Genomic DNA, 27,929 nt, shown 5'->3' with positions numbered 1-27,929 from the left:
GCAAGATCTTTACGTTTTAGGTATGAGAGAGATGTGGAAAATATAGCAGCATATTTTGAATTAACATGTTGCAAACTGCTATGACACAGTATTCAACCTATGCAAATGAAAGGAATGTCTGGGGTACTGAGGACATATTTTAGTGCTATGCGGTTGTGACATCTCAGCTGCGTGGACGATGTACACAAACTGCTCATATTTTTTTAAAAAAACGAGCACTTACACAAGTGTCATACAAGGCGTTTACCTAGGAACTTGCAGAAAAAAATTCCTTAGCAACATTCCTGAAAGTCAGATCAAGATATGCTCCCTAACGCTATTCTAATAGAAAACGAATTAATAATCCAAGAAACTTGAGAAACGCTCTTCAGTGCTATAGTCAGCAAGCCACCCTGGTGCCCAACGCAGAAGCACCCCCCACCACCGGTCTCGCCCGCGCGGCTCCCCGCGGTGCCCACGTGCTTCTGCACGCGCGCTCCCCTACAGCGCCAGCCTGCGTCACGTGACGCCGCTCACAGGCCCCTCCCCTCCTCTGTGCCATCTCCAATGGTGCCTGTTTATTTTCTGGGAATAAAGAAAAAAAGACAAAGGTGGCCCAATCAGTAATGAAAAAGAGAGAGAAAATAAGAACTCTACTTCTTATGGCTTTTATTTCTAAGCCTTTTCTCTTCTTTATGAACAACCTCACGACACTACCTTCTCCTTATTGATCGGGCGTTATCCTGGGCAGCTCCCTGCTCGGTCTGGGTCTTTCTGGATTGTAGGCGCCGGCGGGGCGCGTCATTGTCCACCGCCAAGTCCCAGGCTGCTCCAGCCAGCCTCTTTTAGGGCGTGCGGCCTCGATGTCCTTCCCCCGGTGTGCCCTGTTGTGGGCTCGGCTCCCTGTGGGGCGCCGGGCTGGCCACCGGGCAGCCGTCCGCTCTGCCCTTCGTGCCCACGTTGACCCCCTTCCGGGGGCTTTGGGGCGCCTGTCTGCCGTTGCCTCCGCCTCCTCCTCTGCCTCAGGAGGCTCCAAAGCCCCGAACACGTCCTTGTTCGTGCCGCTGACTGTGAAACCTCAGGGCCCCAGCGCGGATGGCGACGTCGGGGCGGAGCTCACCCGTCCTCTGGACAAGAGTGAGTGCGGGAGTTAGGGCGGCGGGGGTGTCTGCAGGGCTGAGGCGTGGCCGCGAGGAAGCCGCACCCCCGTCCCCTGGAGACCCTGGGTCCCCTCGAGCGTTGTCATCGTGTCTGTCAGTGTCTGCCTACCGCGCTGGTTTGTGAGCCCCTCCAGGCTTGGGGCTGCGTCTTGTTGATCCTTTTATATGTCGCCACGGAAGTGGTCTTTTCCCTTTCACTACTCTCTGAATGGTTTAAACCCTCTTCTGATGGACGATTCGCCTTTCTTACGTCGTTAGGTGGACGGCCGCCTTTTCTAGCATCCTTCTTTGTTCCTTCTCCCCGGCTCAACTGTTGCTCCTGAGAAGGGGCAAGGGAGGTGTCCGTGAAATGCCGGAGGAAGGTTTCTAAAGATTTTCTATCGACGCCACCCAGACACCATCAGGCTGTGTGGTAATTGCCAAGAGGAGGAACCAGACACAGATCCAGGTCTCTTAGGCTCCAGAAACCTACAGTCTCGCGGGGAGAAAGGATGTATGGATAACCAAATGTAATACAGGTTAGAATATGGTAAGGGTGTGGGGCGCCTGGGTGGCTCAGGCGGTTAAGCGTCCGACTTCGGCTCAGGTCATGATCTCACGGTTCGTAGGTTCGAGCTTCGCGTCCGGCTCTGTGCTGACAGCCAGCTCAGAGCCTGGAGCCTGCTTCAGATTCTGTGTCTCCCTCTCTCTGACCCTCTCGTGCTCGCTCTCACTCTCTCAAAAATAAAGAAACATGAAAAAGAAAGTAATACAATAAGGGTGTCCTTACCAAAGGTGGTATGTATCCTGATCATCCAGCACTCCAGAGAGAAAGGATGCTAAAGCATCAGCAAGTGACAGTGTATTTTGTTCCTAAAACTAACTTTGGATGGGTTTGACAGGGAGGCATGCAAATGTTTTCAAGCCAAATTTCAGATGATAGGGCTGTACCTCTTTAGTTTCTGGATGATAGAGACAGGGAATTTCCTCAGACCAAATGAAGCTCTGGGGGAGTGACGGCATAGTGTAGCTGCACGAGGGCACTAGCTCCCCAGGACCTGTCTTCAGGCAATTCACTTCAACAAGCAACATTGGTCACTCCTATTGTAATTTAAAAATGTAGACTACAACATACTGTGGGCAGAAGCTTGTTTTTTGGGACAGAAGTACAATACTTTTTAATTTTTTAAAAAACTTTACTTTTGACAAAGAGAGTGCAAGTAGGGGAGGGGCAGAGAGAGAGGAGGACACAATCCAAAGCAGACTCCAGGCTCTGAGCTGTCAGCACAGAGCCTGATATAGGGCTTGAACCTATGAATTGTGAGATCGTGACCTGAGCTGGAGTCTGAAAGCTTAACTGACTTAGCCACTCAGGCGCCCCAAGAAGTACAATACTTTTACTGAAAAATGTGATGGAACTCATAGTAATGCTATTCTTTTTTTTTTTCAAGTTTATTTTTTCATTTTGAGAAAGGGAGAGAGAGAGAGTGCGCAAGCAGAGGAGTGACAGAGGGAGGGAGAGAAAGAGATAGAAAGAATCCCAGGAAGGTTCTGAGCTGGCAGCACAGAGCCGGTAGCAGTCAATCCACCATTGTGAGATCATGATATGAGCCAAAATCAAGAGTCTGGACGCTTAACTGACTGAGCTACCCAGGTGCCCCAGTATATGCTATTCTTTAACCAGTTCTTCAAAGACAATGTTAGGCTATTTCACTTAACTCGGAGTTGGAAGGTCTTTATTTTTGGGTAATTTTAATAATGTAATACTATTAAAATAATTTTAATAATGTAATTATTGGTATTAATATTATTTATCTTAAGATTGTAATAAAAATACATAATAAAATTTACCATCTTAATTTGTGGTGTACAGGTCAGTAGTGGTAAAGTATATTCACATTGCTGTGAAACAGATCTCCAGAACTTTTTATCTTGTGAAACTGAAAACCTAAAACCATTAAACAAGTTTCCGTATTGATTTTATATTTTTTTTTCAAAAATATGTTCATATTCTAGTTAGTTAACATACAGTGCAATATTGGTTTCAGGAGCAGAAGTCAGTGATTCATTATTTGCAACACCCAGTGCTCATCATAACAAATGCCTCCCTTAATACCTCTCTCCCATCTAGCCCATCCCTCACTCCCTTTTCTTCATCAACCCTCAGTTCTCTAAGAGTCTCTCATAGTTTGTTTCCTTCTCTTTTTACCCCCATCCCATATGTTCATCTGTTTTGTTTATTAAATTCCACGTATTAGTGAAATCATATATTTGTCTTTCTCTGACATACTCTGTTTACCATGATACACTGTGTAGTTCCATCCCTGTTGTTGCAGATGGTAAGATTTCATTCCTTTTGATGGCTGAGTATTATTCCATTTGTGTGTGTGTGTGTGTGTGTGTGTGTGCGCGCACGCGCGCGCGCACGCGCTCTTGCACGTGTGTGCTTACCGCATCTTTATCCACTCATCAGTAAATGGATATTTGGGCTCTTTCCATAGCTTGGCCCTTGTTCATAATGCTACTCTAAACATCGAGGTGCATAATTCCCTTTGAATCTGTATTTTTCAGTCTTTTGGGTAAATACCTAGTGCAATTGCTGGATGGTAGGGTAGTTCTGTTTTTAACTTTTTGAAGAACCTCCATACTGTTTTCCAGAGTGGCTGCACCAGTTTGCATTCCCATCAGCAGTGTAAGAGGGTTCTTCTTTCTCCTCATTCTCTCCAACAGCTTTTGTTTCTTATATATAATTTTAGCCATTCTGACAGGAATGAGGTGTTATCATTGTGGTTTTGACTGTGTTTCCCAGATGATGAGTGATGTTGAGCATCTTTTCATATTTCTGTTCGCCATCTGGATGTCTTCTTTGCAAGTGTCTATTCATGTCTTTTGCCCATTTCTTCACTGAATTATTTGTTTCTTGGGTGTTGAGTTTGCTAAGTCCTTTGTAGATTTTGGATACTAATCCTTTATCAGATACATCATTTGCAAACATCTTCTCGTGTTTTGGCTGCCTTTTAGTTTTGTTGATCATTTCCGTCACTGAGTAGAAGCTTTTTATGTTGTTGAAGTCCCAGTAGTTCATTTTTGTTTTTGTTTCTCTTGCCTCTGGTGACATATAAGAAGTTGCTGCAGCTAAGGTCACAGAGGTTGCTGCCTGTGTTCTCCTTTAAGATTTTGATGATTTCCCGTCTCACATTTAGGTCTTTCATCCATTTCGAATTTATTTTTTGTGATGGTTTAAGAAAGTGGTGGAACTTGTTCCATTCCTCTGCATGTTACTGTCCAGTTTTCCCAGCACCATTTGTTGAAGAAACTTTTTTCCATTGGATATTCTTTCCAGCTTTGTCAAAGATTAGTTGACCATGTAGTTGTGGGTCCATTTCTGGGTTTTCTGTTCTGTTCCCATTGATCTATGTGTTTGTTTTTGTGCCAGTACCATACTCTCTTGATACTCTCTTGTCACATAGATTGAAGTCTGCAATTGTCATGCCTCCAGCTTTGCTTATCTTTTTCAAGATTGCTTTGGCTATTTGATATCTTTTGTAGTTCCATACAAATTTTAGGATTGTTTATTCTAGCACTGTGAAAAATGCTGTTAGTATTTTGATAGGGATTGCATTAAATGTGTAGGTTGCTTTGGGTAGTATGGACATTTGAACAATATTCTTCCATTCTATGAATGTGGAATGTTTTTCCATTTCTTTGTGTCTTTCTCAGTTTCTTTCATAAGCTTTCTGTAGTTTTCAGTGTACAGATCTTTTACCTTGAACTTCGGTTAGGTTTATTCCTAGGTATGTTACGGTTTTTGGTGCAATTATAAATGGAATGAATTCTTTGACTTCTCTTTCTGCTGCTTCGTTATTGTTGTATAGAAATGCAACAGATTTTTGTAGGTTGATTTTATATCTTGTGGCTTTACTGAATTTGTGCATCAGTTCTAGTAATTTTTGGTTGGGTCTTTTGGGTTTTCTACATAGTTTTCTGTAAATGGTGAAAGTTTGATTTCTTCCTTACCAATTTGGATGTCTTTTATTTTTGTTGCTGTTGTTGTCTGATTGCTGAGGCTAAGACTTCCAGTTCTGTGTTAAATAACACTGGTAAGAGTGGACATTCCGGTCTTGTTCTTGATTCTAGAGGAAAAGCTCTTAGTTTTTGCCCACTGAGGATGTTATTAGCTGTGGGTCTTTTGTATATGGCTTTTATGATGTTGAAATATGTTCCTTCCATCTTTAGTTTATTGAGACTTTTTATCAAAATGGATGCTGTATTTTGTCAAATGCTTTTCCTGTGTCTATTGAGAGGATCATGTGGTTCTTCTTTTTTTTTAATGTTTATTTATTTTTGAGATAGCACCAATGGGGGGGAGGGCAGAGATTGAGAGGGACAGAAGATCTAAAGTGGACTCCATGCTGACAGCAGCGAGTCTGATGCATGGCTTGACCTCATGAACTGTGAGATCATGACCTGAGCCAAAGTCGGACACTTGACTGAGCCACCAGGCACCCCAATGATCATTATTAATGTGACATATTACATTGCTTGATTTGTGAATATTGAACCATCCATGCAGCTCAGGAATAAATCCCACATGATTGTGGTGAATAATTCTTTTAATGGGCTGTTGAATTTGATGTTGAGATTTTTTGCATTCATGTTCATCAGGAATAATGGCCTGTAATTCTTTTTGGTGGGCTCTTTGTCTGGTTTTGGAATCAAAATAATGCTGGTCTCATAGAATGTGTTTGGAAGTTTTCCTTCCATTTTTATTTTTTGGATGGCCTTTCTGTGTTTTGTGGGCAAAGACTGTATTCTCCATTTTTGCCTGTCTTCCCAGCAGTACAATGTGTGTGCATGGATCAGTAGAATGTTTATCTCTATGGAATAATGCAGTGACATTTAACTTGTACAGTGTTAATATAATTCCAGCTTGATTAATTAAAGTATTTTCATTTATGACATTATTGATTTATAGTGGCCTCTTTTCTCAGCAGACATCTAACTCAGGTTCCCCTACAGCACAGTGATTCTCCACTGTCACCCTTGAAATAGTTTTCTAAGCCTTAATTTGAATACTTTCATTGACAGGGAGGGTACTTTTTTGAGGCAGCTTCTTTTCACTCTTGTAATTGTTAGAAGTTCTTGTATAAGTTCCACTGAAATTTGCATCCCTCACTTCCCACTGGCTTTAGTTATGCCATCTAGAACAATATAAGTGTAGTCTGTTCTTTTTCTTCTTTTTTTTTTTGTTTTATTTATTTCTGAGAGAGAGAGAGGCAGCGTGAGCAGGGGAGGGTCAGAGAGAGAAGGAGACACAGAATCCGAAACAGGCTCCATGCTGAGCTGGCTGTCAACACAGAACTGAATGCGGGGCTCGAACCCACGAACCGTGAGATCATGACCTGAGCCAAAGTCGGACGCTTAACCGACTGAGTCACCCAGGCGCCCCGACCTGAGCCGAAGTCGGTTGCTTAACTGACTGAGCCACCCAGGCGCCCCTGTTCTTCTTAAAACCATCCTCTTCAAATTAAAGATCATCCCTGACCTCTTTAGTCATTTGCATAAAAACATGATGATCTGGTCCTTGCATTATTGGTTGTCTTCCTAGGTACTTTTTAACCGCTCACTTTTAGATGTTTAGATTGGTTGTAAGTAAATGAAACAGAATATGGTTATCTAAAAGTGACCTGACGGAGGCTAGGGACCATGTGGTGTGGTGCCTTACTCCTCTGCAGTGTAACAGGAATATTCTTATTTGACTCTATAATTTTTTTAGACAGTCCATTGCACTATTAAATTGTAAAGAGCTTGTGGTCAACTAAAACCTTTAAGTGCTGGCAGCACTCAGTAGTGTTGGCTTGAGAATTAGGATTTCAAGTATCTTTTGCTCTTTGGGCCTTTCTCCATCCGGAAAACCAATGTTAAGCAAATCTTTCTTTCAGATGAAGTAAAGAAGATCTTAGACAAGTTTTACAAGAGGAAAGAAATTCAGAAACTGGGTGCTGATTATGGACTCGATGGTAAGGCTACTAGCATTTCTATTCGAGATATTTTATTACTTCTTAGATTACACCTTTGTCAGTATTGTGTGAGACCTAGTGCATCCCAGAAATAAGTTCATAGTTGTAGTCTGCAAGACGTCCCTGACCTTTGCTTCTGTCTTGGCAGGAGTTTGGCAAGATGCACTTGGTGCGCTTGACACACAGCAAGGGAGCTGCGTCTTCAGCTTTCCTTCCTGTTGTGCTAGGATTTCACTTCTGGCCAGATCATAATGAACCAGATGTAGACCCCTGCCCTCACCTCAAAAAAAAGACACTTTGATGAGTTAGGTGTGATATGTATATATACACTTTTTAGAAGTTTATTTACTTATTTTGAGAGGCTGTGCATGAGGAGGGAAGGGACACAGAGAGAGGGAGGGAGGGAGAGAGACAGACAGAGAGAGAGAGAGAGAGAGAGAATCAAGAAGGCTCTGTGGTGCTGGTGTGGAGCCCAACGTGGGGCTCAAATGGTGAGATCATGACCTGAGCCAAAATCGAGAGTCCAACAGTTAACAGGCACCCCTCTATATGTGCACTTATAAATAAGAAATGAAATGAAAACTAAGCCCTACCTATTTTGGTTTTGTGTTTCCTGCAGCTCGTCTCTTCCATCAAGCATTCATAAGCTTTAGAAATTATATCATGCAGTCTCATTCCTTGGATGTGGACATTCACATTATTTTGAATGATATTTGCTTCAGTGCAGGCAAGTGTTCAGACACTTTTAAAAGTCTGTTTAAAAATGTGTTGAACATACTTTTATATCTTCCCATACTTCATGTTTATTTCTCTGATCAGAGCTTATTAACACCCTCTGTAAATAATGCTGTGCTTTCATAGGAGGCCTTTGAGGTCGTTTTGCTTTTATAGTGGGTCCCTGAGCTAGTTATTAAATCAACAGTATATCTTAGGCAGGAGAAAGACTGGGGCCTTGACCTTCTGTTCTCCACTCTGGGCTGTATATAGGGCCACAGTGAAACGAACTCTCACTGAAGATAGAATTAATACATGGCAAATTCCATTTGTTTCTGCCACTGACTTTTTTCTCCCTTGTATTAGGACAGAGTTCTTGATCTAAAAGAAAAAAAATGTAAGAACATTATGGCAGTTTGGCTTTGGTTATTTATAGTTTTTAAATGTAAAGTGTTTGCACCTGCATTTCTGTTCAGTAACCATAGGTCTTCTCTCTATATTTTCAGTTCTTTTAAAAAAAATTTTTTTTTAATGTTTTTTTAATTTATTTCTGAGAGAGAGAGAAAGAGAGAGGGAGGGAGGGAGAGAGAGAGAGAATGAGGAGGGGAGGGTCAGAGAAAGGGAGATACAGAATCTGAAACAAGCTCCAGACTCTGACCTGGCTATCACCGCAGAGCCCGACGCAGGGCTCGAACCCACGAACCGTGAGCCTCATGACCTGAGCTGAAGTCAGACGCTTAACCAACTGAGCCACCCAGGCGCCCCACAGGTTCTTTATTTTTAACTTAACTTTCACCACAGCTGATCTTTACCTGTTTATATCAGAGGAGTAGAACATGGGGGTTGACAGCCAAATGCTGTTTTTCTAGAAAGTATAAGTGAAATTAGGAAGAAAACATGACAGCAGGATCTCAGAAAAGGAATTCCTTGCCCCAGAGTTTTTCATTTTTTATCCTGGGGGCAGCGTCCGCTGAGCTGTCTCACTAAGAGGAAAAGTTTCACTGAGTCTGGCTATGGATAATATGTAGACTGCATATGTTAATGATCTGTTTTATTTTTCAGCTCATGTGGATGATTTATTTCCGTTTTTCCTGAGACATGCAAAACAGATATTTCCTGTGTTGGAATGTAAGGACGATCTACGTAAGATCAGTGACTTAAGAATACCACCTAACTGGTTAGTTTCTCTTTTTTAAAATTTAATTGTATTAAATTTTTTTTTTTAATGTTTATTTATTTTTGAGAGAGAGCTAGAGTACGAACAAGGGGTCAGAGAGACAGGGAGACACAGAATCTGAAGCAGGCTCCAGGCTCTGAGCTGTCAGCACAGAGCCTGATGCAGGGCTCGAACCCACAAACCTTGAGGTCATGACCTGAGCCAAAGTCATGCTTAACTGACTGAGCCACCCAGGTGCCCTTGAAATTTTCAGTTTCTAATCTTGTGAGATTAGTGATCATTCTATATTATTATATATTGTTATAAAATTTTTTTTGTATATTGGGTGATAAATCATAATGAGCCTAGGAGTTGTCTTCCCTAGAAAAGCAGGCAATTAATTCTGGTGTCTCCCCTTGATTCTGATCAAGCTAGTTTGTAGGTTTTAGTGGGACAAATCTAGAGTAGCCCTTACTTTAGGGTGTTGGCCTTACAGTTCAAGTGTGGCCTTTCCAGTGTGAGCTCTCATCACTTCCACACTGTGGCTGGAACTCCAGCATCTAGCACCTTACCACCCCTTTGAGACTTTCTGCTCAAACCCTCAGCAAGCTGCTCTCTGCTGGGCCCTGCACACGTTCAGTCCAGCCCTTGGTCAAGGATCCACAGGGAAGCCTCACATAGACTTCAAAGCACCCTCTCTACTGAACCCTTTCTTCTCTTCCAGTTTGCTTTTCAGATTCCAACAGCTTTAGCATCTCTGAATTTTCTCTCTACTACTCAGCTCATTGGGACTGTCACTTTGCTGGGGTTCCACCTCCCCGGACCCTCCTTGCTGCAGTAGGCACAGCTCAAGTGTTCCTTTGTTTCAGGGCTTGTGGTCCTACACTGCCTGCTGTTTATGTCCCCACGCAGCTACTGCATATGTTTTGTCCAGTTTTGTACTTGTTTGTGGTGGGAGGGCAAGTCCTGTACCATTCATCATGGCCAGAAGCAAAGACTCAATTATTATATATGTTGGAATTCAGAATCCTAGGAATATTTACTTAGAGGTTCAGGTGTTTAAAGCTGTGGAAATGATGTGAACATATCTATGGGGCTGGTTGGGGTGTAGACTTACTTTAAGTAACTACTGAAGCAAAGGGACCCATACAATGGCAAAGATATTCAAGAAATTAAGTTGCATTTTGATTTTCTGTCCTCTAGTTAATAAATGCCATTCTTGGAAAATAGTCGTTATTTTAGTGTGAATCCGAAACGTGTCATTTAATTTTAGTTTTCCAAAGATGCTATCTTGTGGATATTAATAGGATGTTTCATTGGAGTAGTTTTCAGTTGATACCTTTGCCAGGATGGATTTTGAGGTTAATGGGATTAAGCTGTTTACCTTCTTATGTTTTAGGTACCCAGAAGCCAGAGCCATACAGCGGAAGATAATATTCCATTCAGGCCCCACAAACAGTGGAAAGACTTACCATGCAATCCAGAGATACTTGTCAGCAAAATCTGGAGTGTATTGTGGCCCTTTAAAATTATTGGCACATGAGATCTTCGAAAAGAGTAATGCCGCTGTTAGTATATTACCAAGTATTTGCTCTTTTTCTTGTTAATTTGGGAGGGCTGGGCGGGGGAAGGTGGGAGGTGGGAAAGGGCACATGCAGTAATTTGCCATTAGTAAAAGTTGCCACAGTTCATTGTACTTTGTAAGATGTACCCTTATTTTTATGTACAACTGAGAAAGAAAAAGATGCTACCAACTGAACTCTGACTTGCCTTGAATTGTGAAAATATATCCTGATTTCAGAGATAGTAAAATGTGAAAAAATGTGTATTGGAGTGAATGAACCACAATTATCACAGAATATTTCACAAATACAGAGAAGTGCAGAGAATTACATGCAAATAACCTGAACCCGCTACCCAACTCCTATCGGATTCTAACATTTGGCCATACTTCCTCTTTTTTTTTTTTTTTTTTTAAAGAACCAAGTATTTGTTTTTATTTATTTATTTATTTTTTAAATGTTTTATTTTATTTATTTCTAGGAGAGAGAGAGAGACAGCATGGGGAGGGGAGGGTCAGAGAGAGAGGGAGTCACAGACTGAAACAGGCTCCAGGCTCTGAACTGGCAGTCAGCACAGAGCCCGACGCGGGGCTCGAACCCATGAATCGCGAGATCATGACCTAAGCGAGTCGGACGCTTAACCGACTAAGCCACCCAGGCGCCCCTGCAATCTACTTTCAAGCATTCACCTGACACATACAGATNGAACTGGCAGTCAGCACAGAGCCCGACGCGGGGCTCGAACCCACGAACCGTGAGATCATGACCTAAGCGAAAGTCGGACGCTTAACCAACTAAGCCACCCAGGTGCCCCACTTCCTCTTTTTTTTTTTAAGAAATAAAATACTGATATAGTTGAAAGTCCCTCTGAAGTCCTCCTTTGCTTCCTCAGTTAACCTAACTCTGATATATTTAATTTACCTTTTTTTTAAAGATCAGACTCTGATGCTATCAAAAAGAACTAATGATAAAGACTGAAGCCAACTTTTCAGACCTAAAAAGGACCGAATGCCCTATATATATATAGTCTGAGGCATCGTTTCACCAAATGGACCACATTTTGGTTCACTGTTTTATTATGACTTTATAATGTAAGATGAACCAGTTTGGGAAGATAATTTGCATTCTCTGTTGTTTTGTTCTGAATAATTTGTGTAATTTGCATACATAATGCCTCCTTATCCGTAAATATTTAAGAAAATATTTCCTCAGAACAATGACTTTCTTTTGTATAACCATGTGGTATTTATCTAAAGCAGGGTATTTAATATTGATAGACTACTCTTATTTAATCCACAGTCCATATTCAGATTTTGCTAGTTTTCAGTAATACCATCACCACTCTCTTCCAGCCCTCTCAGGATTCTGTCCAGGGTCCCAGCACTGTATTTTGTTCTCCTGTCTCTAGTTTCCATTAATGGGACAGTTCCAGGAGCCTTCTTTGTCTCTCGTAACCTTTACATTTTGGATGACTATTGGTCATTTGTGTTGTAAATTGTCACTCAGTTTGGACATGTCAGATATTTCCTTGTGATTAGTTTCAGGTCACTAGGGAGACGGGTTGACCCAGATTGCCTGGACTTTCCCATATTTAGCACCAAAAACATTTTGTCCTGAGGAATGCCTCAGTTCCTGGGCGAACTATTATACGATAGTATTAATATTACTCCTTCCCAAGGAATTATATTAGGAGGTCTTTCTGTTCTTTTTTAAAATATTTTTTTATGTTTATTTATTTAGAGAGAGAGCACAGAGCAGGGGCAGAGAAAGAGAGGGACAGAATCCCAAGTAGGCTCCTCGCTGTCAGTGCAGAGTGGGACACTGGGCTCCATCTCATGAACTGTGAGATCATGACTTGAGACGAAATTAAGAGTTGGATGCTTAACCACCTGAGTCACCCAGGCTCCCCAGGAGCTCTCCCTTTTCTTAAATATTACTTATGATATTCTTCTTGAATCCAGAAACAGTTCACATTTGTTTTATTTTAATAAACCGCTACAGTACAGAAACTTACAAAGTTAAGTGAAACTGCTACACTTTCTCATGTTTTTGTTACCTGAGAATTTAGCTAATTAGAGGTGTTTCCAAGTTGACATAGGTTGTGTAAGAGTGGCTTTCATAAAATTTTTTTGAAAGGTTTGGGAATAAACTTGATGGTAGTGGCAAGAATATTAAACAACCAACCGTTTTTTGTGCTATTATTTTAAAGATGGTGATAATTCCAGATATCTTTTTGTCACCTTAGGGCGTGCCATGTGACTTGGTAACAGGTGAAGAGCGTGTGACCGTGGAGCCAGATGGGAAACAGGCTGCCCACGTTGCTTGTACAGTGGAGATGTGCAGTGTTACAACTCCTTGTATGTACATGCCATTTAAAAATCTTTATGGTTTAGTAATTTTTTATTTTAAAATATAGGTGAACATACGAAATGTGTTTTTTATTGTGAAAAGAATTTTAAATTGAGACAAATAGGACAATAGATACCCAGTGCTCACCACCACTAATAAGTGCCAGACCCTCGGTGGTGGTTGCTTGTGAATGCTCCTCTCCCCTTCTCTCTTAAAGGAACTAAAATGTTAACAAGTATAATGGTTCCTTTGTACCACTCTCCAGTTCATTTCCTTTTTGATCCAACTGCTGTCACGTGTTTGGTGTAGATCTTTCCTGTCTTTTTTTGTATCACTGATAACATACTACCTATCAATAGTGTGGACTGTATGTTTTAAAACAGTCACGTGATTATCATATTGTATTATTGTTCCACAACTTGCTTGGTACTCTATACAGCGTGTTTTTAGAGCTAGTCTTGTTATATGTATATTATATCGTATGTTTATAGTATATGTATGATATAGATCATAAGTATATATATATCGAGTTTATTCATTTAAACTTATAACTAAAATTCCATCTTACGACTAAAATTATTAATTCCCCTACTAAAGAATACTTAGTTTGTTTAAATTTAGGTTGTTTAAAGTTTTTCACAATTATATATTGCATTGCAGTGAACTTCTATTTGAGTAGTTTTGAAAATATTTTGTTTTATTTTTTAAATGTTTATTTTGACGGGGGGAAGTACATGTTGGGGGGGGGGGCGCAGAGAGAGGAGAATCCCAAGCAGCCTGTGTGCTGTCAGTGCAGAGCCTGATGGCGGGGCTCAAACTCACATACTGTGAGCTCATTACCTGAGCTGAAAACAAGAGTGGCCGCTTAACCAACTGAGCCGCCCATGCACCCCTGAAAATATTTTAAATAAAAATTAACTTTTCCTTACTAGTAAACAGTCATATCTTTGTTATAGAAAATATAAACATACATGCAAAGAGAAGGAAAAAAAACCCATAACCTCCCAATCTACTCATCCAGATTCAACAAGTGTTAATGCTGTGGTGTGTATTTTCCAGATTTCTTCTGTGTTTATGTTTGTATTGTGTATGCGTATACTTATGTGTGCATTGTGGGTGTGTATGTTAAATAAAATAGGGATTATACATTATGTACTTTAGTTTTTTCATCTTAATCATAACTTTTTGTGTAAATAATTTTTTTATAAATGAATTTATTATAAAAGTAACACATCGTAGAAATTCTGATAGCACAGGAGTTTATAAATCAAAATTCCCTCTTCGGTCTCCTCTTTTCTAATCTTGTTTGTATGTACCCAATTGGAATAAGTAATTTTTTTTTTTAATGTTTTATTTATTTCTAGGAGAGAGAGAGAGAGCGTGAGCAGGGGAGGGTCAGAGAGAGAGGGAGTGACAGACTCTGAAACAAGCTCCAGGCTCTGAGCTGGCAGTCAGCACAGAGCCCGTTGCGGGGCTTGAACCCACGAACCACGAGATCATGACCTAAGCGAAAGTCGGATGCTTAACCGACTAAGCCACCCAGGCGCCCCTGGAATAAGTAATTTTTAATCTGATGGTTTTTCAGTATAAAATGACCTTTTGTTTCTTAAATGTTATTGTGGGTATATTAATTTTTTTAAATGTGTTCTTCTCAACTCTTTGGTATTTTAGGAAGACAATTAAAATATAATTGATACGACTTAAGGAGAATAAAATAATATGGTTGAAAACATTTTGGCAAGGACACCTGTGTGGCTCAGTTGGTTAAGCGTCTGACTTTGGCTCAAGTCATGATCTCAGAGTTTGTGAGTTTGAGCCCTGCATTGGGCTCTCTGCTGTCAGTACAGAACCCACTTTGGATCCTCTGTTCCCCTTGCTCTTTGCCCCTTTCCCTGCTCCGTCGTATGTGTGTGCTCTCTCTCTCTCAAAAATAAACATTAGAAAAGTAAAAACGTGGGGCGGCTGGGTGGCTCAGTCGGTTAAGCGTCTGACTTTGGCTTAGGTCATGATCTTGAAGTTCGTGGGTTTGAGCCTCGCATCGGGTTCTGTGCTGGCAGCTCAGAGTCTGGAGCCTGTTTCAGATTCTGTGTCTCCCTCTCTCTCTGTCCCTCCCCTGCTCATGCTCTGTCTCAAAAGTAAATAAACTATAAAAATTAAAAAAAAACTTTTTGGCATTAGTAAAATGAGGCACTGATTTTTGCCTTAGTGATGAGGCTTTAAAATCCCTTAGAATGAGCATAGCTAGAGCTCAGGAACTTACACTTTTTTTTTTTTTTTTTAAATTTTTTTTTTTTTTATTTCTAGGAGAGAGAGAGACAGCGTGAGCAGGGGAGGGTCAGAGAGAGAGGGAGTCACAGACTGAAACAGGCTCCAGGCTCTGAGCTGGCAGTCAGCACAGAGCCCCATGCGGGGCTCGAACCCACAAACCGCGAGATCATGACCTAAGCGAAAGTTGGACGCTTAACCGACCAAGCCACCCAGGCGCCCCAGGAACTTACACTTTTTTTTTTAATGTTTATTTTTTAATTGTTTTTAATGTTTATTGTTGAGAGAGAGAGAGACCGAACATGAGCGGGGAAAGGGCAGAGAGAGAGGGAGACACAGAATCCAAAACAGGCTTAAGGCTCTGAGCTGTCAGCACAGAGCCCAATGTGGGGCTCAAACTCAGGAACCATAAGATCATGACCTGAGCTGAAGTCGGGTGCTCAACCAACTGAGCCACCTGGGCACCCCAATGTTTGTTTACTTTTTGAGAGAGATAGAGAGACATAGTGTAAGTGGGGAAGGGGCAGAGAGAGCGGAAGACACAGAATCTGAAGCAGGCTTCAGGCTTTGAGCTGTCAGCACAGAGCCTGACATGGAGCTCTAACTCACAAACTGTGAGATGATGACCTGAACCAAAGTTGGATGCTTAACCGACTGAGCCACCCAGGCGTCCCAGGAACTTAAACGTTCTGTTCCGCTTTCTGCTCCTGACACCTGTTTGGGTTCCTATGATAGAGAGGCTTCATTTACAGCAGGACTGTCTACTCCTTATTCCTGGAAGCCTAGATGCTTCCTTTCTTCTTTTACTACCCTGTGGGTGTGTTAGTTCTTATTAAGCAGATTCTCTAGGCTCCCTAGAGGACAAATGAATAGGAGAAATGATCCTACTAGATGCTAGATGGTCTGGGTTAGAATTTCATGTTTTTAGGGGCGCCTGGGTGGCTTAGTCGGTTAAGCGTCCGACTTTGGCTTAGGTCATGATCTCGCGGTTCGTGGGTTCGAGCCCCGCGTCGGGCTCTGTGCTGACTGCCAGCTCAGAGCCTGGAGCCTGTTTCAGTCTGTGACTCCCTCTCTCTCTGACCCTCCCCTGCTCACGCTGTCTCTCTCTCTCTAGAAATAAATAAAACATTAAAAAAAAAAAAAAAAAAGAATTTCATGTTTTTAGATCTTAAACTTGCTCACTGCATATGCTGTGTAAGCCAGTGACAACTTCTCTAGGCCTCAATTTATTCTTCTATAGAATGGCTAGAATGATGGTACTTGTTGCATAGGTTTGTATAAATATTAAATGAGTTAAAACTGTCAAACACTTAGAACAAGCCTGCCAGAGAAGAAGTGCTTAGTTAGCGAGAGATGGTAGTAGCTATGGTGGGGATGAAAGCTTGAGTTTGGGTGCTGTCATTTGTTTATAACACTATTTAAGTAGATTGTATTGCTCATGACAGATTTTTATTTTAGATGAAGTGGCTGTGATTGATGAAATTCAAATGATTAAAGATCCAGCCAGAGGATGGGCCTGGACCAGAGCGCTTCTAGGTTGGTGATCTTAATGTTAACACCTGTGCTTTGTGACCTCTGCATGGAGTTGTATTTTTCCATGTGACATTGCCAAATAAAGTTATTAGGACCTTCTGTTTTTGACACAAATCAAACAAAAAGTCAGCCTAGTGTGAGTTCTTAGTCCTAAATATTTTAAAATGGGAAGTTCAGTTTTCATACTATAATGTTAGCATAACCATTTAATTAAAATTGAAATGTTCAAATCTTGCCACCTTTACACAACAGTATTAACATTTTGGTGTTTCATGCAGTCTTCTTCCTCGTGCATATGGCATTTTGTGAATGTATTATTTTGTATCTTTTTTTCCAGTTCTGTTGTTTCATAGACCTTTTTTCACACCACATATTAATATTGCAAATTCTCCATTGAAGAGCTGTACTATTTTTTCCACAGAGTTGAACATTTGTTCCTATTATTGACAGTGCTACAGTAAAAAATTCTGTGGCCATAGCTTTTTATTTATTTATTTATTTTATCATTTCTTTAGGATAGGCTCCTGGAATTGGAGTCCTTGAGGTCCATGAACATGAATGAATATTTCTACTACTTGATACTGGAGTGAATTTTTGATCAGCATGTTATAGGGCAGGCGTTTGCAAACTTAAAAACAAATAGCTGAACTCTGTCTTCAAACTAAACGTATACCTTAAAACCTGTAATTTAAATTAGATGAGAGTGGATCTGCTCAGCGGTAAGGAGCTTGGAGTTTTTTACCCTCCAGCCCCCAGCCTCTGAGGTACCTCAGTAATTCCATGGAACCTGATTTGAAAAACACGAATATAAGATTCAGTACTAACCATGCCAGGTTCTAGTCGTGGCTGGCTTTATGCTCTAGTAGACTCAAGACCATAGACAGAAGTTTAAAAACACTGAGATTGGGGGGCCTGGGGGACTCAGTTGGTTAAGCATCTGACTCTTGGTTTTGGCTCAGTTCATGACCTTACAGTTTCATGAATTCGAGCACTACATTGGGCTCTGTGTGGGCAGCACAGAGCCTGCTTGGGGTCCTTTCTCTCCCTCTCTCTGCCCTTCCCCTACTTGCACAGACTCTCTCTCTCTCTTAAATAAGTAAACACATATATACATACACACGTACACTGAGCTTTATAGAGATAATCTTTGCCTGCTAGAATTTTGTTGTCTTGAGATTTGAATCAAAGAGATAATATTAATGAAACCACTTGGTAAAGTTATAGAGCAATAGGTAAGCAAACAAAGTATTTTTGCTATATAAGGTATTAAATATTTAATTTCAGATCCTTAAAAAAACTATTGATTTTGCATTTAACAGGACTCTGTGCTGAAGAAGTCCATTTATGTGGAGAATCTGCTGCTATTGACCTGGTTACTGAGCTCATGTACACGACCGGAGAGGAAGTGGAGGTACTAGGTTACATGCTTTGTTCTGAAGGTGGCATAGCAAAGGGCCTAGAGTACCTGGCACTGGCTTCATAGGTCCCAGATGGTGGCAAAATCAGAACTTAACTAAAAAGAAAGTTTCATTTCTTCCCAGTCGACTAGATCATACATATTTGGCTGAAACTCATGATCTGAAAATCTGGCAGAGTGACCATCACACCCTAAACCTTCCAGAAGTACAAGAGACTTATCATCTTCTCTTGACAAAGCCTTTTGGAGTTTGAGCAGTTCTCTTTAGAATTAAATAAGTCAGGAATGTTGGAAGTTTGAGGCTTAGCAAACGTTTATGGTTTTTAGAGTCTCGGATGTCAGAGATTAGGGCCTCTTGTAGCGATCGTTTGTATCCCTTTCTTATACTTGGAGAGTAGAAAATAACTGGTTTTCTTTTAATCCTAATTTGTGTGTGTGTGTGTGTGTGTGTGTGTGTATGTGTGTGTTGTTTTACTGTAGTTCTTTAATAAGATGAAGAAATATTTAAAAATTGGTCCATTACTTTAGTTTCGTGTTCAGCCTTCAGGGGACAGGGTGGAATGTAGTGGAAAAAAATCTGGGTTCTAGTTATTAGCTTTGTGTTCTTAGGCAGATTGCAGAAGGCTAGAATTGAAGGAATCCTTATCAGACCTGATCTTTTATATGGAGTCTATTTTACTTTTTCATAAAATTGAAATAATAGTAACCTCTGAACTTATCAAGTTGCCATGAAAATTGAAGATATATGAAAATGCTTTGAAAATTTGTGACATGGGGGCACCTGGGGAGCTCAGTTGGTTAAGCATGCGATTCTTGACTTTGGCTCAAGTCGTGATCTCATGGTTTGTGAGTTCGAGCCCTACGTGTTGGGCTCTGCACTGACAGTGCGGAGCCTGCTTGAGATTCTCTATCTCCCACTCTCTTTCTGCCCCTCCCCCACTTGTGCTTCCTGTCTCTCTCTCTCTCTCAAAAATAAGTAAACTTTTAAAAAAACATTAAAAAAACACAAAGGAAATTTGTGATGTATATAACATTTTGTTAATTTAGAAAATACTAATGAGAACTGATGGTAACATTTATAATATGAAAATAAATATTTTTTTGTATTTTCCTTTAAAAACGTTGGAACTTGTCAATTTTTAGCTGCTTTTGATTGCTTTGCAAAATTTTCACCTAATTATTAGTGACAGGAAGTTGAGTTAGTTGTGTTATTTTACAATAGAGTGTCTTTATTATAGGTTCGAAACTATAAGAGGCTAACCCCCATTTCTGTGCTGGATCATGCACTGGAATCATTAGACAACCTCCGGCCTGGGGACTGCATTGTCTGTTTTAGCAAGAATGATATTTATTCTGTGAGCCGACAGATTGAAATTCGGGGATTGGAATCGGCTGTTATATATGGCAGCCTCCCACCTGGTAATTATTGGCCTTCATCATGACAGGGATACGAAGTCTCTTATTTTTGCCATTTATGTTGAGATGTGTATGGAAAACACAGTAAAAGATACTGAATAAAGTTGTTGATACATTAATAATTTGTTATGGGTCATAAAATAAATATATTTCTCTAGTTCATCTTGGTGGGGATAGAAGTTTTTTAATTAGAGCTCTTGCTGCTATTATTGGACTGTATTTTAAATGTGGAGTTGATGATTTTGTTACCGAAATGTCACTAAAATATGAGCCTGATACATTGTCTTAAAGTTGTATTCCTGAAGTGTTTTATAAGTGTTCTCAGAAATAGGGCTAGTGTGGTAGGGGATCGGGTTCTCCGTGTCAGGATATGTAAAGGAGTAGAAATGAAGGATAAGTGGCTCTTGGAGGACAGAAAGCAGTAAGAGTTTTATTTATACGAATGGAGAGTAGATGAGGGTCCCAAGACTTCATGTGATGTGGTAAAAGATCAAGGACAATGAGCTAATATAAACTGTTCTTGTTTTAGGGACCAAACTTGCTCAGGCAAAAAAGTTTAATGATCCTGATGATCCATGCAAAATCTTGGTTGCTACAGATGCAATTGGCATGGGACTTAATTTGTAAGTAATTTGTTTTTAATAATCATGGCTATCAGTGGGTTAGATGACAATTAGAAATTTTCTAATTGGCATTAGAATGACCAGACACTTATGTTTAGGAGAACATAGGGTATTGTATGTTTAGGGTATTGTAATATAGATGTGAAGTTTATCTTGCTTACATCTCTTGAGGGAGTAAAAGAAAATATCACATTGCACTAGGGGTTTTGAGTGACATTGTCCCACTAACCTGTTAGAGTCTCTCACTTTATTTTCAGTTTCTTAGTCAGCAAGTATGTGAGTGCCCATTATGAGTGTGGGGCTCTTCATCTCTAGGAGTAACAGTGTCGTGTCTAAATATTCCTCTCCAAGTAATCAAGGCAGTGATACCTTTAGGAATCAAAGAACTGTTCAAAGCTATTAATAGCAGCCAATAGGTGGGGGGGGGGGGGAGTATAAAGAGGGGAAAGGAGCTGAGGGAGAGACAGAATCTTAAGCAAGCTCCACGCACAGTATGGAGCCTAACATGGGGCTTGATCCCACAACCCTGCGATCATGACCTGAGCCAAAACCAACAGTCAGATGCTCAACAGACTGAGCCATCCAGGCGCCCCAATAGGAGCCAACTTGTAAAAGCAGTCTGAGAGCACTGTATATGGTTTACTTGTAAAAATAAATACGTAAGTCATTTTCTGTACCTCACGGAAGTATAATTTACTTACTCCACAGTTCATCCATTGTAAATGCACAATTTAATAGATTTTTAATAAATTTACACATTTGTTAGAAAGTACTATTTAATGGGGAGAAAAAGAATTACAAAATCCCCACTTTCTTATGTTGTAAAGAGTGGACAAGATGGTAAGCAGGTCTAAACTAGAATTGGAGTGAGCATTTCTGTAGTGACCCAAATGATGAGGAGCCTTTTATACAGCAGTCTGTATCGAGATTACTTTTATTTCTATTTCAGGAGCATAAGAAGAATTATTTTTTACTCCCTTATAAAACCCACTATCAATGAAAAGGGAGAGAAGGAAATAGAACCAATTACCACCTCTCAGGCCTTGCAGATTGCTGGCAGAGCTGGTAGATTCAGTTCAAAATATAAAGAAGGAGAAGTGACAACAATGAATCGAGAAGATCTCAGTTTATTAAAAGAAATTTTGAATAGGCGTGTGGATCCTATAAAGGTAAGGTATAATGTGTTCATTACGTGTTTGTGGAGGACAGTCATTCCTTCCTTCAGTCGCCTTCCAGACCCTTGCTTCAGACACCTGGAAACAGAAATAAGCAAAAGAAAGTTTTGTGCAATCAAACTCCTGTCAAGAAAGCCCTACTTTACTGCTTTGGAGGGCCCTAGGCTAGGGACTCCTTCCTTAGAGAATGGTGTGTAAGTGGAAGGTTCAGATTGAACAAGTTTAGTAAACCTGATTTTCCTTGAGTTCTTTCTGTAGTCAAGCCATGGGGGGGGGGGGGGTTGTCGTTGCCTCAGGTGGGCACACAGCTGTCAGCTGGCTGAAAAATTGTGAGAAGCTTGAATGTAGAAGAAACTCTTGAGTGTGGGGCAAAAACAGTACTAAGTAATACAACTTGGAGCCAGTAAGGACAAGGTTAACTTTTAGTTAGTGCTGTTAATGAGGCAGCAGTGTATCTATTTTAGTTATAAGTTTGTTAACTCATAGTTTAAGTTCCCTAGAAAATTTACTTAAAATTATCATGGCTTATCTAATTTTTCAGTGACCCTAGTCAAGGGGAATATAAATGAGCTGATGCAAGATAAAATTCCTGGAGAAAGGCTGTGGTTGAAATCCTTTCTGTAGCTTTGGTTAGGAGTGCGGTTGATAAGGACACACCTCCATTTCCCCTGCGGGCCTCGTTTCTTGTGCCCATACTCTTCATCCCTCCTGTGACTCAGTTCTCTCTTCATTCCTCCTTTCATCCTTTGCTCTTTGTGTTTCCCACCTTGTTTCTTTTTTTCTTTTTGCTTATACTTGCCTTATTAATATTGGGATACAGTTGAAGAGAGACTGGCCTCCAATATAGACACTCTTCACGTATTTATCTATGTTTCTGTCAGTTTTACTGCCTTGGTTAAAGCGATTGGGTTTTCCTTGTTCGCTTTTGTTCAGTGAAGATAATGGAGACCCTGGAAATCAGTTTTGGTGCTCTAGCAGATCATCAGAGGTTTGAGAAATACTAACTAAAATGTCTGCGAAAGGTTGATGAGTCAACTCAGTGGGTATGATTGGTTAATGTCACTAAGCCTTCTCATCAGCTTTCTCAATTGGTAATAAATGGGAAAGTGACATTTCTTTCTTCTTTTTTGCTCAAATTCTTGTCATTTAACTCATTGGGTGAGAGCTTAGCCTGAATATAGGACTTTATTTTGAAATAAGAAAAGTTGTTCTCTATAAAGAAAAACTTATAATTGTTCTTTCTTTTGCTAAAGGCAGCTGGTCTTCATCCAACTGCAGAGCAGATTGAAATGTTTGCCTACCATCTCCCTGATACAACGCTTTCTAATCTCATTGTAAGTAAAAACTCACTTTTAATTTTCTCCTAAAATCAAAATCTAAGATATCTTTTCTAAAAAGATTAATACCTCAGACAGTTACTAATTAACCTTGTGTGCATCAGTGGATAGTCTATTTTTGTGACATTGCTATTTATGAAGTTCATCTTTTTTTTTTAATTAAAAAAAATTTTTTTTTTAATCTCAGAGAGAGAGACAGTGTGAGCAGGGGAGGGTCAGAGAGAGAGAGGGAGATACAGAATCCAAAGCAGGCTCCAGACTTCAGGCTAGCTGTCTGCACAGAGCCCAACGCGGGGCTCGAACCCACGAACTATGAGATCATGACCTGAGCTGAAGTCGGACGCTTAACTGACTGAGCCACCCAGGCGCCCCCATGAAGTTCATCTTGAAAGTGAAAACTTCCTCTCAAAATTTTCTGGGACTTTTGAGGAATTTTCTGAGTATGTCAGGTTGGGAAAGCTATAGGGGAGGTCTTTTAGCCCAGGAAGGCAGTGAATTAAGCAGGCCTTTCAAGAAGACTTTTAGGATTCAGAGACTGTCTTTTGTAGACTTGAGTACTTTATTCATGCCCACTTAGGCAGTTCAGTAATGTATCTTTTTCCCCTCCAGGATATTTTTGTAGACTTTTCACAAGTTGATGGGCAGTATTTTGTCTGCAATATGGATGATTTTAAATTTTCTGCAGAGTTGATCCAGCATATTCCATTAAGTCTACGAGTGAGGTATGTTTTCTGCACAGCGCCTATCAACAAGAAGCAGCCTTTTGTCTGCTCTTCGTTGTTACAGGTAAGCCCTTGTCTTTATATTTTGAATTGTTTCAATTCAGTGAATTTCCCCAAACAGTACTTTGTTATTCAAGGTAAAAGAGTTGGAGAGTACCTTTCAATAGGAGATACTATAAATATAAAGTGGCTCTTTTTTTTTCTTAAATGACAGTTTTTTGGGGTTTTTTTGAAGGAAGGGGTTCTTGCCTGATGATATACTTCTTTCTTTAATGTTGTTTTTTGCCTCATTTTTATTTTAAGCAGGCTCCATGCCCAATGTGGGGTGTGAACTCACAACCCTGAGATTAAGAGTCACATACTCTACTGACTGAGCCACACAGGCACCCCCCAGTATACTTCTTTCTTGGTAGCATTGGTTAATATTTTGTGGAAGGGGAAGGGGAATCGGGGTTAGTTGTGGCAATAGTGTTCAGTTTTCCTAATTATAAGACACTGAGCCAGGTATTGCTCTCTTTTTTTTTTAATGTTTTTTTAAAAAATTATTTCTGAGAGAGTGTGAGCAGGGGAGGGTCAGAGAGAGAGGGAGACACAGAATCTGAAACAGGCTCCAGGTTCTGAGCTGTCAGCACAGAGCCCAACGCGGGGCTTGAACTCACGAACTGTGAGATTGTGACCTGAGCTGAAGTCAGACGCTTAACCAACTGAGCCACCCAGGCGCCCAAAGGGATTGTTGTCTTGAGTGAGTTTGCTGCCAGGCTCTAGCCCCTTCTTATCTATTTGCATAGAGATACAACATCTGCCTTCTGAGGAGCACAGGATGCACCCAAACAAGGGGGGCAGGGAGGGGCAGCAGAAGCTGAACTTCCAGCCTCCTGCCATGTCTTCTCACCTTGCTGAGCCTTTGCCCCTCTCCTGTCGCCTCTTCCTGGAGTGCCCTTCCCGTGACACTAAACCTAGGGGCTTCCTCTTCAAATCCTCTCATAGTCTTGCCCCTGCCTTCTCTGTAGAACTCAGCATTCTGTGTACTGGCTGTGTTCTCACCAAATCTGTTTCTAAGTATATGTTCTAAATTACTTTCAAATCACATAAATAATACACAAATGCTTTCTTACTATACGAAGTTAAAGCATTACAGATGGGTTTAATTGGGCTGCGACCCCCAATCTTGGTCTTCTGAGAGCTACAGGTAACAGTTTGTGTCATTGCAGACTGTTTCCATTGCAGTTGCTTACATATGTGTACATACAGAAATTCTAGTTTTGTGGGTGTTTTCCCATAAATGTTAGAATGAATTATTCTGCAACTTGCCTTTTTCTTTTCCCTTTAATATGTCTTAGAGCTATTACACACCCAGGTATTTACCTAGAAAATGTTTCTTTCTTTTTTTTTTTTTTTAATGTTTTTTATTTATTTGTGAGAGAGAGAGACAGCGTGAGCAGGGGAGGGTCAGAGAGAGAGGGAGATCTGAAGCAGGCTCCAGGCTCTGAGCTAGCTGTCAGTACAAGCCCGACACGGGGCTCAAACTCACGAACCGTGAGATCATGACCTGAGCCGAAGTCGGACGCTTAACTGACTGAGTCACCCAGATGCCCTGAAAATACGTTTCTTAGAGCTGGCATTTATGAGTTAGTTAGCATAAGGTTGAAGTTTCTGAAACAAAGTGTGAAATGTTATAAACTGACCTGGATGGAGCTCGTTTGTGTCCATGGCCCTGACTCCATTTATACCACCCTGCAAACAGCTGTTCTAATGAAGCAGAAGCATTTTACTAAGGGGTAAGAAGTCTGGAATGGTACAGACCTACAGTTGCTTATGTGTTCTGATACTGGTACCATGTGAAATTTAGAGATTTTTTTCCTGTTTTCTTGATCACCATTATGACTGAACTTTAAAAGACCTCCATCCCATTGATGGCCTCTAACACCCCCCCACCCAGGACAGTTGTTTGGAAACAGCTCCCCTCCAGGGAACTCCTTTAGGGCTGGCTGTTGGATGAGCATCTCTCCTTTCCCCTCTCGGGGCAGCTCCATGTCTAGCTCTTTTACGTATTGGATTTCTTCTAGTTTGTGGTCAGAAATATTAAAGTTTGACTTGTCCTGCTCAGCAGATTAGCTTAGTCACATTTCCATCCTTCATGGCTATTCTGTTTGGCATTTATTAGCAGAATGCATGACTGAATTTAGTAAAATCATAACATTACTTAACCACAACTGCCTCGCCTCTCTGAAGTATCGACCTTGCTTAGGTTAAACATTTAGAGATAATTATCCCTAATCAGAAAATGAACCATTTGAAATCAGCTTATTCTTGAAGCTAAAGATTTTAAACTTTTCCTCTAGAGGTCTCAAATGGTTGTATTTCTGTCTCCTATAGTATATTGTGGTGCATTATAATGCCTAGCATTGGTGTGGGGGGCGGGGTGGCAGTCTGGTTTTCCAAGCACATTTTCCTAGCAGTGTTCTATGGTTCGAGAAGGAGGTATGGCAGTCTTATGGTATTGATGAGGTCATTGAAACACAGAGTGATGGCTTGGCCAGAGCCACATAGCTAGTGAAGAGGTGCAGTATCTCTTTACTAGGCTTGATCGACTCTTGCCCAACCTTGCACCAAGCCACCTCAAAGAGTTTCTTTATGATAAGGAAGGACGTTAAGATACAGCTTATATTTGCAGTTACAGGACTATTCCATAAAGGGTAGAACTGTCCAAAACTTCTAACATTAAACTTGTAACACTAAATGTTCATTAAAGTTAACAGACTTAGGCTCTGTTAGTTGTTGTACAAACAACTTCTGATGTACCTATTATTACCCTGCCTTTAGAAAATGAAGGACCTTCCCCCCCACTTTTTTTTCAAAGTATCTTTATAAAGTATTAAATGTTCTTAAAAATATGGAAAAGTATAAAGAAGGAAAGAAACCAGCCTGTGTTGAAAAGCAACCACAGTTAATATTTTGTTGTGTTTTCTTTTTCTAATCGCAGACTTAAGTGCATTTTGATTCTTTCACTATAAACTCTTTTCTTCTCTTTCAGTTTGCCAGGCAGTATAGCAGGAATGAGCCACTGACCTTCTCATGGTTACGCCGATATATTAAATGGCCATTACTTCCACCTAAGAATATTAAAGATCTCATGGATCTTGAAGCTATCCATGATGTCTTGGATCTTTACCTTTGGCTAAGGTATCAGATTTTTCCTTTACCTGCTCTCATTTTTCTGAGTAGTAGGGAAAATCAGAGGTTTTATGAATGGTATTTTGTTCTCTCAAGTTGCAGGCATGTTTTTGCAGGGTGCTCTGTGTTATGTTTATTGTCCACTGTGGCATTTGAGCCTTGTTTATACCCATTCTAAAAATTACTAAGGACTTCTTATGATTCTAGTTAAGATAGGTAGGTTGAGAAAGTGTGCTACGCAGATGGTGGGCCCTGGACCTAAAGCATTGGTATCACCTAGGAGCTTGTTGGAACTAGAGAAAATCAGGCCCACCCCAAACTTAGACTACATTTTAACAAGATCCCAGGTGATTCATTTGTACATGAACGCTTGAAAGGTACTGCTCAGCCTCAGTGATTCTCAAGGGAGGGGCATGTCCCATCAGGGATTCACTTAAGACCAGAATGATGACCTCCCCTCGTAATGACAGTATTCCTCAGGAGTGTTGGGGCTGAGCAAAGGCACTGGACAGAGTCTGCAAAAACAGAACATTTGGGGATCAGTCAGTGTCCAAATGTAGTTACATCTTTGAGATAAATCTGATGATTCTCATACGAGCTATTGCTATCACGTAATATGTCTTTTCCTAGCTACCGGTTTATAGATATGTTTCCAGATGCCAGCCTCATTCGAGATCTCCAGAAAGAACTAGATGGCATTATCCAAGAAGGTGTACACAACATCACCAAACTGATTAAAATTTCAGAGTCACATAAACTGTTGAATTTGGAGAGCTTGTCAGCAGAGAACCGGTCCCGACTGTCAGGAGCTTTGAAGAGCCAAACTAGACGGGTGCGCAGCACCAAAACTGTAGGCAGTAAAGCCGCTGAGCCACCTGCCTCCAGTGCAAGAGAGAAATCCCTTGCTTCCAGGCTGGTGCAGCAGGGACTCCTCACTGCAGACATGCTGAAACAGCTAGAGAAGGAGTGGCTGACACAACAGACTGAGCATGGCAAAGAACAAACAGAGCCCGGGACTTACTCAAAAGGGACAAGAAGAAAGAAGAAGGAACCTGATTCAGATTAGTTTTCTTTTTATTTTTGCAAATAAAAGTCTATTTTAAAACCCTTTTTCCCTCATATGTATTTACTGCTTGCTATATGGTATGTGGCAGTCTCTTAAGGTTTTTTGTTTTTTTGCTTGGGAAAATTAGCTCTTAAAGATAACTGCTGTTTGTTTCAACATTTAAAAATTACAGAATGTCTTAAGGATTTTATCTAAAGCTTTACCTAGTGGCCATTTGTAGTATAGCACAAAGACAGTGCACTATAAGGAACTCTGAATGGGAATAAAATCAGTTTGGTGAAA

The 27,929-nt window shown here is 40.7% G+C and overlaps 1 protein-coding gene across 1 annotated transcript; it reads left to right on the top strand.

The window, feature by feature from the left end:
- The first annotated feature begins 685 nt into the window (after positions 1 to 685).
- Positions 686 to 27,929, top strand: SUPV3L1 (Suv3 like RNA helicase). The gene is made up of 15 exons (XM_039233310.1): positions 686 to 1,116; positions 7,061 to 7,138; positions 7,758 to 7,865; positions 8,915 to 9,029; positions 10,408 to 10,576; positions 12,816 to 12,927; positions 16,643 to 16,720; positions 18,037 to 18,128; positions 19,373 to 19,553; positions 20,080 to 20,173; positions 21,123 to 21,342; positions 22,602 to 22,682; positions 23,295 to 23,471; positions 26,442 to 26,590; positions 27,212 to 27,929. The coding sequence occupies exons 1-15, from the start codon at positions 843 to 845 to the stop codon at positions 27,645 to 27,647; spliced, it is 2,364 nt and encodes a 787-aa protein (XP_039089241.1). The 5' UTR covers positions 686 to 842; the 3' UTR covers positions 27,648 to 27,929.

The sequence above is a fragment of the Hyaena hyaena genome, unplaced genomic scaffold (genome assembly GCF_003009895.1).
Source record: "Hyaena hyaena isolate Hyena2069 unplaced genomic scaffold, ASM300989v1 scaffold_73, whole genome shotgun sequence".
Taxonomy (NCBI): domain Eukaryota; kingdom Metazoa; phylum Chordata; class Mammalia; order Carnivora; family Hyaenidae; genus Hyaena; species Hyaena hyaena.
Note: the sequence above shows the minus strand (reverse complement) of the source record. Positions and strands in the feature narration are given on the sequence as shown.